Source organism: Rousettus aegyptiacus, unplaced genomic scaffold (assembly GCF_014176215.1).
Source record: "Rousettus aegyptiacus isolate mRouAeg1 unplaced genomic scaffold, mRouAeg1.p scaffold_m13_p_12, whole genome shotgun sequence".
Taxonomy (NCBI): Eukaryota; Metazoa; Chordata; class Mammalia; order Chiroptera; family Pteropodidae; genus Rousettus; species Rousettus aegyptiacus.
The window spans coordinates 234,021-246,086 of record NW_023416287.1 but is presented as its reverse complement, the minus strand read 5'-3'; the positions used below and the strand labels follow the sequence as shown (position 1 = coordinate 246,086).

Genomic DNA, 12,066 nt, shown 5'->3' with positions numbered 1-12,066 from the left:
GAAATGTTTTCGCTGTTTCATTTAATGACCTTGCAGAGTCCGGTTTGGGGGGCGTCTTACAGAGAGGGGACCTCACTCCCACCTGCCCGGCCCGGGTATGGACAGGCGCCCTGCCCTTCCCCTCCCCCTTCCAAACACTGGCACTGGCGTCAGGAAGGGACGGCGGGGCTCTGAGACCCGTAGCCAGGGACAGTCGGACTGGGCTCTGCAGCCCTCCTGGGCCAAGTCCGGGCCAGCTGGTGGCCAGCAGCACGGTCCCTGTGGCCTCTTCCTTCCCAGCACCCAGCAGTGGCTTCCTGCCGCCTGTGAGTGGCCGTCCAGTGGGAAGAGCCGGGCTGCGGCTGTCGGACAGGCCAGCAGGGCCTGGGCCTGGGCCTCGGGCCGCAGAGCAGGCCCCTGAGTGCCGCACGAGGTGGGGGCAGGGCGACGGCGGAGGGCGCCTGGGGCAGGCTGGCCAGCCACTGCCGTCCCCAGGACAGTGATGGCGGTGTGAGCAGGGTGGTGGCCAGCACGAGCGGCCTGAGCTCTGTGCTGGGCCTTGGGCGGCTCCGCTTTCGGCCGCTCTGATCCTGGCTGCTTCCAGGCCTTGCCCAGTCACCTGCCCCACCCAGGCGTCTGTGGCGCACTGAGGACCTCGTCCCTGGACACCACCGCCCCATCCCGGGTCGACTCCAAGCCGGCAGAGGCCCGGTACCGCACAGGGCATCCAGATACGTACCCGCCCACCGGCCCCGGAGCCGGCACGCTCCCCAGGGGCTCCCTCCCCCCGCCACCGTGAGGACGGAGGACAGCCAGCTGTGTGCCCGCTTCCTCGCCCCCAGTGAGCATCCTCCGCGGGCCCTTGCAGGAGGCAGCCGCTCTGCCTCGGGCCTGCATCCCCGCGATCCTGTCTGGACGCCTGTCGTGCAGGGCAGCGGGACCGGCCTGAGGCGCTGGCATCAGGTGGGAGGGGCCGGCCTGACCCACGAGGCCCCTGGGTCGTGGCAGCAGCTGCGTCCAGAAAACCAGGCCGCAGTAGCCAGCCTGCACTCAGGTCTCCGTCCCTTCGCACTGTGCCCTCGGGTTCTGGGTCCTCCTGGGCCTTGGTCTTAGCTCAGGGTCAGGCAAAAATACCTGAAAAAATGAAAGTGGCATCAAAAGAATAATGTCACCGACACCTTGAAACAAACCCTCCATTCGGACACGTGGGGTCATTCGGTTTCAGGTCTCCCCAAAGGAAGAGTGACGGCGAAAACCCCTCTGCCCGCCCCCCCCCCCCCGGCCGTGGCCGCGCCTCTGCAGCGCCCCCTTCGGTGGGTTGGAGTGAGTCCGGTGACCGCCTGCAGGTCTGGGGCCTGCGGGCTTCAGTTCTTCGCGGGAAGCGGAGTCGCCCCGCCTCACCCGGCAGGGCCGCGAAGACTCGGCTCTGGCGGGCGGCCCCAGCCAGTCAGCCTCCTGGGCCCAGCGGCCCGCAGCCCCTCCCCCACATCCACAGGTCCTCAGACGCTTGTCCTTTTCGTCTGTTCTTGACTTTCGTGATTAGGCAGAGGCAAGATTTCCCATGTGCGAATGAATCTCAGAACTATAAAGACACCAAGCCTCCGCCCCGCCTCCGTGCGCAGGGCCGCGCCCCCCCACCCCCGTGCCCTGTGCATGGGGACCAAGGCCCGGCCGATGGTGCTTGTGGAGGCCCCCCGTCTGCCAGGCGCCCCACCGCAACCTGCCAGGAGCGCACCTCAAGCACCACGGGCAGGTGTTGGGGTCCGCAGGGCCTACGGGGCCTGCCCGAAGCCCCCCAACCCCGTCCTGTGGACCTGCCGCGTCACACAGGCTCCCCCAAGCTGGGACTCCTGGCTCCAGAGGCCTGCCCCGGCAGTAGGTGGTCCCCTGGAAGCCAGTTGGTCCCCAGGGGCGCCCTGGGCCGGGACAACCGGGAAAGGCCTCCCGGTGACCACACGCCCGGTGCCTCACCTGACTCCTGCGAACCGTGCCGCCCGGTGTCACCGTTCAGTCGTTTATTCCAGAAACTGGACGGATGACCCGCAAGCGGCGCTCACAGACCCGGGGCCCCGCGGCGAGGGCAGGCGTGGGGTCTGGGGCCCCGGGGCGCTAAGGCCATCCGTGGGCTTCCTCTCGTTCCACAACTTCCGCAGCAGCGCTGTGCGGGCAGGACTTGGGGTGCAGGGCGCGCGGGATCCACGCCCCGCGCGCCGCCGCCAGCCTGGAGGAGCCCCCAGCGGCACCTGCGCGGCGGCCAGGCAGCACCTCCCGGGACCCGGGCCCTTCCCCTCGCTTTGGGCCAAGTCAGGGCCAAGGCCAGCAGCACCGGGCAGAGGCCGCGGCGGCAGATTCCTGCGGCGGGGCCGCCCTGTCCCCAGGCGGCCCGCGCGCCCTAACTGCCCGAGTGGACCTCCTGCTCCCAGACAAACCCTGTGGCCCCCGGTTCAGTGTGGATTCCCCAGAACTCAGCCTGTGCCTGAGCCCCTCCCCCCGCCCCCGCACCTGGCCCACGGCCGTCACCACCGCCCCTCGGCTTCCAGGCGTGCACTCCCCCAAACAGCTTGGTCAGGGACGCATGCCGGGACTCGGGGGCGAGGAGATCCAGGCAGGGTCAGGGGCCCGCCACGTGGCCCCAGGACATTCTTGGTGCCCAGCCTGGAAGCCAGTTGGTGACCAGATGCGCCAAGGGCCCTGCGCCCAGAGCGAGGCCCACCCGCCTGGCCGTCCCCATCGCGCCCAGCCCTGCCCTCCTCTGGCCCCGACCCGCGGCTGCTACGGACATGGGGGCCCTGCCACCCTCTAACCTAAGCACAGCCCAATTCCACCTGCTCCCCCTCGGCCCCTCCTCTCCGGCTCCCAGGAACCCAGGCGGCTAGTGGGGTGCTTCCTGGCTCCAGGTGGCCCAGCCGAGGTACCCTGAGGGCAGAGCTCTTTGCTGAGCCAACCCAGCCTCCGGCCCCTGCTGCTGACACACAGTGTGCCCGCATGACAACCACCTGTGCCCAGTGCTGGGCCTGGGTCCATCTGGTCTAGAGGGTGGCCCAGGTTCCCTTCGGCCAGGCCAGGGTCCCCTCCCGCATCTGTGGCGGCTGCTGCTGGGGGAGGGGCAGCACCTCCTGGGCTGACGAGCCTGAGAGTGCCTCTGGAAACATCATTCTCAGGTTGGACAGTCCTGGAGGGGCTGCCCCAGGTGGCTGGTGGAGCCCTCCGCAGGCCGGTCCATCTCTCCTTAGGGACCTGCACCCTGAGTGTCACAGGCAAGCTTCTGGGCAAGTACGGGGAAGGGCTCTGGGGCTCCATCCCAGCCACCCCTCCCTACCAGGCTCTGCAGGTGTCCACGACTGCAGCCGCCCTCACAGCTGCCCCCTCCCAGGTGCGACACCCCTGCCCAGTCCTCAGCCTTGGCTGGACTTGGAGGAGCCCAGGTGCCCAGAAAGGCAGCGTGAGGACCATAGCTCTCAGCCCCATCAGTCCACTGTCCTGGAAGGGCCCCACCCCAGGCTCCTCCTTAGACTGGTCCCCTGATGAACCCAGCACTGTTCCCAGGAGAGTCTGGGACCTTGGCCCTGGTGCTGTTTCTGGGGCTGGGGCCCACCCAGGGGCCAGAGGGATTGCCTCTCCTCCCATCAGCACCCCAGAAACCTCCTCCCATGGCTCATTGGAAGGTGACCCACTTCCAACATGCCACAGACCCCGGGCAGCAAACGGACTGCAGTCCCCTAAGCTGACTTGTGGCCTAACCTCCCTAATCCACCTCTGACGAGGTCCCGGCCGGAGGGGCAGGGCCTCTGGCTCAGGCTCCCTGCCTCCAGGCTCTGTCCTGGGTGCCCGCTGACCCCAAGAAGAGAGAGGACGCAACCCTCCCCCAGGGCAGAGTTGGGCGGGGGCCACTGGGCACTCTCTTCCTGGCACACGAGTGCACACGTGTCCGGACGCGCTCTGTGCGGTGCTGGCCCATGCGTGTACATGTGGGGCTTTATTCGCCGGAAGCTGGTCAGTCCCAGCCCGGACTCTGGGGGGCACTCCCAGGAATGACCTCACCCGGCACGACCGTTTACCCCTGTCCTCGCCTGGCAAGGCCAGAAGGAGTTGTCCCCGCCTCACGGCCTGGGTGCACTGCCAAGGCCGGGCCAGGCCTGCTGTGGCCGCCCGGTCCCCAGCACATAGCACGGGAATGAGTGAATGAGTGGGGTCACTGGAGACATGGAGGGGGAGCCACTCACCAGATTGGGGGGGAGCCCTCCTGCTGACCTCCTGGCCCCGTATCGGTCCTCGGTCCCTGGTGCCCGGGCCACCCCTCGGACAAGCTTCTTGCCTTTATCTGCCCGCCTTTGGTCTGGCCCCCACCCAATGGCTTCCTGTCTCCGCCCCAAAAGCTTTTCCATGACATGGCCTTTGCGGGGGGTAGGCAGACCGAGAGGGCAGGAAAGAGGCCGGAGCCAGGGATGGAGGGCGGCAGAGGGAGACTGGGGTGCCGACGGCCCACCTGCCCAGCCCGGACATCTGCCCCTGCACACCTCCCCCAGGTGGCGCGAAGGCAGGCAGGGCTGAGTGGGGGTTCTGGCCCTGAAGGGCATGGCTGGCTGAGGCCCTGGCCACCTCTTCTGCAACTTGGGTTCCTGCCAGTGGCCGGGACCAGCTCGTCACTGTCAGCCGCCCACACACTGATTTCCGCTGGGTCTCCCGGCGGTACAGACTTGTGGTGGTGGGGGCGTGGCTGCAGAGGCTGTCTCTGCTGAGACCCAGGGCCCTGGGTGCAGGCCGGGTGGCCACCAAGGGGCCCGCCCATCTAGTGGAGCTGGGGGCCTGAGCCCCAGCTCTGCCATCCCCTGAACCCTGGCACTGGGCCTGGACTGCAAGGAGCACCCATCCTGCTGGTACAAGGCAGGGACGGACCAGGCCCCGGCACAGCCAGGCCCCCAGACCCCACCCTCTCCATGGTGGCCGTGCAGCTGGGACCGAGGCAGCCAACCTGCTGGTGGCCCTGAGGGCCACTCCCCAAGCCCGGGGCCCAGGCAGAACAGCAGTCCTGTGCGCCCAGCTTATCAGTCACGGATTCATTTTTCCTAAAACTTTATTTTACAAAACGTGTAGAATAAATTACATTGGCAACACTTTTGAATGACGTTAATGTCTGTGAGCGAGGCCAGGAGGCGGGGAGGCTGAGAGGCCGGCAGGCTAAGTCGCGGAGGCCACTTCCTCCTCGTCGCTGCCGTCTGGGGCTGCATCGGTCCCAAAATAGCGGTCGCCAAAGTTTCCTACGGAAAGAAACAGGTGCTTGTGGTGGGGACTGCGGTGCAGCCGGCCCCTCGCCTGCTGATGGGGCCCAGGCGGCCTCACCGATGCCCGGAATGATGCGGAACAGGTCGTTGACACGCTTGTCCACTGCCGTGGTGATGATTCTCACGCGCGGGAATGCGTAGGCCACCGAGTGGACACCCATCTCCGCCATGAGCAGCGACAGCAGGAAAATCTTGTCCTCAGGCACATCGTGGTCCTGCGCCCAAAAGACCCAGATGGAAAATCCCCACCAGCCCAGCCACCTGCAGCCCCTGGGACCCACTCACCAGCAGCACGCGCACAGCCATCATGGCCGCAGCGCCCGTGGACACGGTGCAGTCCATCAGGATCACGTGGTCGTCACTAATGTCCTTGGGCAGCCGCAGGTAGTGGAGCTGGGGGCAGCCACAGGGTCAGGGCTGGCCCTAACGCACGGCACCTCGGGCTCCCGCCCCTGCGCCCTGAGGCGCCCGCCCCGCACCTCGGGCTCCCCCGTGAGCTGGTTGGTCTGGATGAGGATGGTGCCGATGCGCACGTCCTTGCACACAGCCCGCAGCGCGGGCTCCATGGTCTCGCCCGCCCGCAGGATGGACACTCCGGTGATCTGGGGCGGGGCAGTGTGGGCAGTCCGGACCCGGCCTGCCGGGCCGCCCCGGCCAGGCCCCGCCCCCGCCCCGGCCCCGCCCCCGCGGGTACCTGCTTCCCTGCGTAGCACTTGCCCGCGTAGTCCTGCCCCTGCGGGGTCTGCACCACGCAGTCCTGAGCGGAGTGGGGGCGCTGGTGAGCTCAGGAGCCACTGCGCCTCCGGGCCCCGCCCAGCACCCCCACCCCGAGCACCTGGAAGGGCAGGAACGACAGAGCATGCTCGATGAGCAGCCGCATGAGCCGCTTGGAGTAGAAGATGAATTCGTCCCGGCTGGTCTCCTTGTCCCTAGGGGCAGACGGCGGGGTGAGCAAGGGGGCTCCGCCCTGGCCGCCAGCGCCGCCCCGCGGGACGGCCCTCACCTGATGATCGTGTGCATGCCCCGCACCTGCGGCGTGCTCTTGAGGACGCTCAGAGTCCTGGGCAGGGGGTGGCACTGGTGTGCCGAGGCCAGCGCGGCCCTGCGGACAGAGTGGGCAGTTGAGAAGGGGCTGTCTTCTCCCAGAGCCCCGTCTTCCCACTCCAGACCCTGTGCGGGGCCCGTGTGGTGGGCTGTGCAGGGTGGGGCCTCCCTGTGGCTGATCTGGAGGGAGGGCCCGCCTCTTCAAGAGCAAAGGTTAAAGGACACCGTGGAAGGCAGAGCAGCTGACCATTAGGCAGAAAGCAAGAGCCGAGGGGGGCCTCCCCTCGCAGCCCAGCCCCCTCCCACGTGCTCGCCCGGAGGAAAGGGGACCAGGCAGCGGGAGTCTGAGCCCCGAGGGTGTGCAGCTGGTCCCCGCTCAGCACACTGCTCCCCCCCACAACAGCTGAGCTTTGGAGCCAAGGCCTGACCCCTCCCCCGAGTGATGTGCAGGCCCCGCAGGACAGGGGGCGAAGCTGGCTCAGAGGCACCCGGCAGGCACCCTGCTCCCCCTGCTCCCCCAGGCCTGGGGGGGGGCGGGGAGGGCGCGGCCCGGCACAGCGAGGCAGGCGGCAGGCGGCCCGCACGGGGCTGTCCTCACACATCCCAGCGCAGCTTCCTCTGCTCGCGGGTGAAGAGTGCAGAGTGAGATGGGGGGCAGAGCAGGAAACCCCAGGGTTTACGGAGAGGAAAGAACAGAGAAGAGACCGTTTAGCAGGGGGCACAGTGGTCCCTGCAGCCACCAGCTGGCCTGAGCGGGAAGAGGCAGAAGACCCCCGGAAGCCCCTGCAGCGGGGGCCTGGCGGAGCGGGCCCTCCCCCCCTCCGACCAGCCACACTTCCTGGGGCCGTGGGAGGGACGTGGCCACTGGCCGCCGCTTCCTCGCCGACCAGAGAAGGAAGAACGAGGCTGTGGCTGCGTTTTCTCCTCCTGCGACTCTGGGCACTTTCCCGTCCCAGGGCCAAGGCCTGCAGAGGGCCTGGCGTGGCAGCAGCAGGTGCCGAGCAGCCTGCGCGGGCCAAGGAGCCAGGGGTGTTTCTGGCACTGCAGCAGCACTCGGGGGCTGGGCACTCAGGGGCTCCCCTGGCTGGGGTCTCAGTCTGGAGCCTCCCGACTCCAAGAAGGCCCAGGTTGCGGGCAGGGGCTCATGCCGACCGCTGAGGGGACAGGAACTCATCCCCCCAATGCAGGACGGAGCTGGACCCCAGGCCCAGCCAGATCTCCTCCCAGCCTCTCTGTTCTGACTGCAGGCCCGGGGTGGGCAGGGGGCCGCAGGGCTGGGGCCTCGCCACCACCTGGGGAGTCCAGACCGGCCCCTTACATCCGGCAAAGGAGGTGCAGATCGAGCCCCGCTGGCCAGGGAGGGGTATGCCTGTGGCGACTGCCCACAGGTCCGGCGGTGCCGGCTCAGGACAGCAGAGCCCTCTGGGGTTGGAGCCCACACAAACAGCCTCACCGGGAAGAAGCCCCCGGAGGGCGGTGGCCGGCCTCGGGTCCGGGCCCAGTGGGGCTCGGGCAAGTTCCCAAACCTCTCTGTGCCTTAGTTCCACACCTGCCCACGAGGGGCAGCAGCTGCAGCGGGGGGGCCCCCCGCAGCGCTCCCACTCTGCCTGAGGCAGGGCTGCCGGGGGTGGGCGCGGCGACAGCCCAGACCCGGCTGGAAACACCGGTCTGCGCGACGGGCGGGGGACGGCTTACCTGACGCTGAGCTCGCGCTGCGGCAGCGACCGGGAGGCAAGGGGATGGGCGGCATCAGCGGCGGCAGCTCGGCCCGCGTGGTCCCCGGCCAGCGCCGCCCACTGCTGCGTGCGGCCCAGCCAGGCCACCCCCACCCAGGCACGCCACAGCCCACGCAGGGACGCCATCGGGACTGGCAGTCGCGGGGGCGCGGAGCGAGCTCCCCGTGGCCTCTGACCTGGGCACCCTCTGGGCCAGGCAGGCAGTGCCAGGACCCTTGGGGCTCCACTCCACAGGCTTCCGGCCTCCAGCACCCCATTGTGAAGCCAGCCCAGGACCTGCACTGGCTGGTGGTGACCCTGCATTCTGGTCCTACCTAGAGTGCTCGGGATGTGGGGCTCAGCGCCAAAACCCAGTGGTCCCCCAAAAGGTCAGGACGGGAGTGCCCTGTTCTGTACGAAGCCCAGCTCAGGCCGGGGGCACCCGAGCCCCACTTTCTCAGGGAATGGGCTGCCTTGGTGCAGTACGAGCAGCTGGCTGAGCGGGCCAGGCACAGACGGCTGGCTCGTGGCAGGACACAGGGGAGGAGGGCGGGTGGCGGCGGGGGGGGGGGGGGGGCGCCCTGGCTCACCTCCTCCAGCTGGCTGTGCACGTGCTGCACGATCAAGTCGATGGCGACTGTGTTCCCGCTCCCTGGGCCAGGGAAGGGCCGCAGTGACGCGGGCAGAGGGTACGTGGGCGGGGGGGGGGGCGCGCAGGTGGGGGCGGGGGGAGGGGGGAGGGGAGGGCACGGGTGCGGGCTGGGCCGCGGGGGGCACGGGCACGGGGCGCGGGGCCCACCTCGCGGCACCACGATGTCGGCCAGGCGCATGGTGGGCTGGATGTACTGGTCGAAGGCGGGCTTCACGAACTTGTTGTACTGCTTGATGACGCCCGCGATGTCGCGGCCACGCTCGCTGATGTCACGCCGCAGCCGCCGCACCAGGCGGATGTCGGAGTCCGTGTCCACGAAGATCTTCATGTCCAGGAGCTGCAGGGCAGCAGCGCCGCCTGGGTGGGTGTGCGGGGCCCAGGGGGCTCCCTGCGGGGCTTCGGCGCGGGCGGACCCTGCTCTGGGCCGCTGCTCCCCCCGTGCCTGGCCACTGGCGCCGTCAGCGGGGCTGAGGCTGGGCGAGTCTGGGGCCTCGCCCCACATTCGGCACGCAGCGGATGGCCCCTGAAGGGGCTGTGGGGTGCTGAGGGCGGCAGGGTTCCCTGGGCCTGAGCCCCAACTCGCTGGCCTCAGACCGCCCACGTGGAAGAGGGGGCGGCGGAGACGGAGAGGGACCACTCCTCACCAGACGTCCAGGGGCCGTGCCCCCGGGACAGCACAGGTGCCCACGCACTACGGTGACCCGCGTGGTCCCAGGTGAGTCCTGCAGGAGGCGTCCCCAGCAGGACAGCTGGCCTCGAGCCGGCCCTCACCTCCAACAGCGTCTTGTCCGCGAAGGCCATGATGCCCTCAAAGATGATGACGTTGGCGCCGTACAGCGTCTTCTGCAGAGGGGAGGAGCCGTCACCCGCACGCACGCCCCGGCGGCCCTGGCAGCCCGAGCCCGCGGGGCCTACCCAGTCCTTCTTGCGGCTGTGGGTGGTGAAGTCGTAGACGGGCACCTTGACGCTCTTGCCCTGCTTCAGCTTCTGCAGCGTGGCCACGATGAGGTCGAAGTCGAAGGCGTCTGGGTGGTCAAAGTTGTAGTTGTTGAGGGCGGCCTGCTCCTGCTGCTGCCGCGTCAGCACCTGCGGGAGGGCGGGCGGGGGCCTCAGGCCGGCTCTGGGCCCCGGGGACGGGGCCGGGGGGAGACGGCACAGGGAAGTGGCGCCCTCACCTTGTAGAAGGAGTCCATGGACAGCAAGACCACCCAGGGCACGTCCAGGGCCTCGATGATCATCCTGGCCACGGTGGTCTTCCCAGACGCGCTGCCGCCCCCCAGGCCTGCGGGAGCCAGCACGTGGGAGGGGCGCGGGCAGCCTCGCCCACAGCCCAGGGCGCCGGGACGGCACCGCCTGCTCTAGCTGCGCCACCAGCCTCCCTGCCCGCGGCCCACCCCGCCAGCCGACCGGTCTGGGGGGCAGGCGGCGCCGCTCACCGATGGCGAAGGCCTCCTTGGACTGCGCGCCGTGCTCGTTGTACCAGGGCGGCCGCCCCGCCGTGTAGATGGTGCGCTTGCTGGTGCGCAGCAGCGGCGGCTCCGACTTGCACTGGCTGGTGGTGCGCTTCCGGGGCGCGCGCCCGGCCCCCACGGGCGGGAGCAGCCTGTCCAGGGCCTCCGCGCTGCTGCTGTGGGGAGGGGCACGCTCGCCTCGGCCCGGCCCACGCGGCCGGTGTGTGGGGGGCACCCCTCGCCGGCGTGCGGCACGGCCAGGGTGCACGCACTCGGCTGGGGGCACGCGGAACCCACTGCGCCCACCTGCGGGGCCCAGTCCTGTTCCCACAAGCTGGGGGGGGGCGGCGAAGACGGCACGCAGGGGCAGTGCCGCCCACGCCAAGGACGGCGAAGGCTCCGCCAAGGGCTGTGTCCCCTCCCGGACACGCCCTGGGCTGCAGCGGAAGGAGTGGCCCTGGGGAGAAGCCGACGACAGGGCTGAGCAGGGTGCTGACGGAGACGCCACGGGAGGGCGTCTGGGGCGGGGGGGCCGACGGGGGCCACTGCGCCTTGCGCTCCAGCACCCCGCACACGCTGGAGAGGAGGGCGGGAGCCCGTGGGGAAGGGCCCATCCAGCGTCACTCCTGTGAGGGGCGTGCTGCCTGCTCTGGCGGCTCGCCCCCCAAAGAAGCAACGGCTGGTCCCTGGCCTGAGGCTCAAACCCGCAGGGACAGCTCCGGGGCGGCTGGGCGGCACGCAGTCAGCCCGCTGCCCGCGCGGGAGAGACCGGAGGGCTGGGGTGCGGCGCGCCCGGGAGGTGCGGCGAGGCAGGGGCGCGAACCCTGAGATGCGGCCCGTTCGCGATGGCAGCGGAGACGCCGCCCCGCACGCCGCTCGCAGAGCCCCGGGAGCGCGCCGTGCGCACGCGGCGGGAACGGGCGCGCCCGCCACCTGTGACGGCTCCGCAGGCGCACGCCGTGTGCTCGAACACCAGGCCCAGCCGTGGTCTGTCCTCGAAGCTCACCCTCCAGCTGTCGCCCCTGGAACCACGGCGCCAGGAACCGGCCTCAGGCAGCACAAGCCCCTCAGGGCCAGGACAGGGCCTTCCTGTCCCCGGGGCGGCCTGGTGCCGCCAGCTCAGAACCCTGGAGCTGCCAGAGCCAGGAGGGCGCTGTCTGTGCTCGGGGAGGGCGGGCAGGGGCAGGGTCTGCTGAGGTCTGGCTTGGGACGACGCCATTGGCACGAACGCAGGCAGCAAGAAGGCCAGCCACTGTGTCCGACGGAGACATGCAGCACGGTCCTGGGGGACGGACGGCGGTCGCCCCGTGTCTCCTGGTCACCGAGACAGCGGGGAGCGGGAGGGCGCCCTGGGGGGCACTAGCCCGGTGGGGCGCTGCGGCTCCAGAGGCCGCCAGTTCCCGCGGTGTGCACTCGGAACAGGGGGCCGGCGTCCGCGGAAGGCGGGTGCAAACGCAGTGGGTGCCTCGGTGACCAGGCGGCGGGGCCTGCGGACGGGCCAGGGTGCTGCCACTCGGCCGTGCGCGCGTGGGGCCCTCGACCGGCAAGGATGAGCCGCCCTGTGGTGCCGCCGCGTTTCCACTCGGCCCGGCCGCGGACGGGCCTGTCGCGTGCAGTGGCGTCTCCCGGCCCCCGTCGCGGGCGGTGCCGGCTGCTCACCCGGACACACTGTCACCACCAGGGAGCACTCGGTCCCCGGGCTCGCAGGGGGCTCACTGACTGGCTGCCGCCCCGCAGGCCACCCACGCACCGCACCCCAGAAGGGGCAGAGGGTGCCCCGAGCAGGCGGCCAGGTGGGCGGAGAGCAAAATCCAGGCCGGCCTGTCTCCCAGGCCTGGCAGGCAGGCAGCACACACGGTCAGCAAAGGGGCTGTGAGGACAGCCTCCCAGGCCGACGCACGGCGGCCGAGGCCCAGGGCTCCTGTCGCCCTGCCGCTCACCAC

General features: G+C 70.1%; 1 protein-coding gene and 1 long non-coding RNA gene across 9 annotated transcripts in view; both read right to left on the bottom strand.

Annotated features, from left to right (window-relative positions):
* ZBTB46 (zinc finger and BTB domain containing 46) overlaps positions 1–12,066 on the bottom strand; it is a 113,427-nt gene that overhangs the window by 97,646 nt on the left and 3,715 nt on the right. For 2 of the 8 annotated variants that reach the window (XM_016146481.2, XM_016146497.2), the window contains exons 2-15: positions 10,109–10,299; positions 9,848–9,954; positions 9,588–9,758; positions 9,444–9,515; positions 8,820–9,009; positions 8,611–8,672; positions 8,001–8,017; positions 6,265–6,363; positions 6,097–6,190; positions 5,956–6,018; positions 5,741–5,863; positions 5,547–5,654; positions 5,320–5,476; positions 5,036–5,237 (exon numbers count right to left, since the gene is read on the bottom strand). The exons of 1 other annotated variant lie outside the window; for it this stretch is intronic. In XM_016146481.2, coding sequence (XP_016001967.1) covers positions 5,158–5,237; positions 5,320–5,476; positions 5,547–5,654; positions 5,741–5,863; positions 5,956–6,018; positions 6,097–6,190; positions 6,265–6,363; positions 8,001–8,017; positions 8,611–8,672; positions 8,820–9,009; positions 9,444–9,515; positions 9,588–9,758; positions 9,848–9,954; positions 10,109–10,299 — 1,534 coding nt within the window. In that variant the 3' untranslated portion in view covers positions 5,036–5,157. Of the gene's footprint in view, positions 1–5,035; positions 5,238–5,319; positions 5,477–5,546; positions 5,655–5,740; positions 5,864–5,955; positions 6,019–6,096; positions 6,191–6,264; positions 6,364–6,903; positions 6,924–8,000; positions 8,018–8,610; positions 8,673–8,819; positions 9,010–9,443; positions 9,516–9,587; positions 9,759–9,847; positions 9,955–10,108; positions 10,300–12,066 lie in introns of those variants that run through there. 5 more of the 8 variants (XM_036229147.1, XM_016146506.2, XM_036229146.1 and 2 more) reach the window with 4 other exon arrangements.
* Positions 5–4,519, bottom strand: LOC118609952. The gene is made up of 2 exons (XR_004953516.1): positions 4,203–4,519; positions 5–1,113 (listed from the first exon to the last, which is right to left on the bottom strand). It is a non-coding gene; the product is annotated as an uncharacterized LOC118609952 (long non-coding RNA).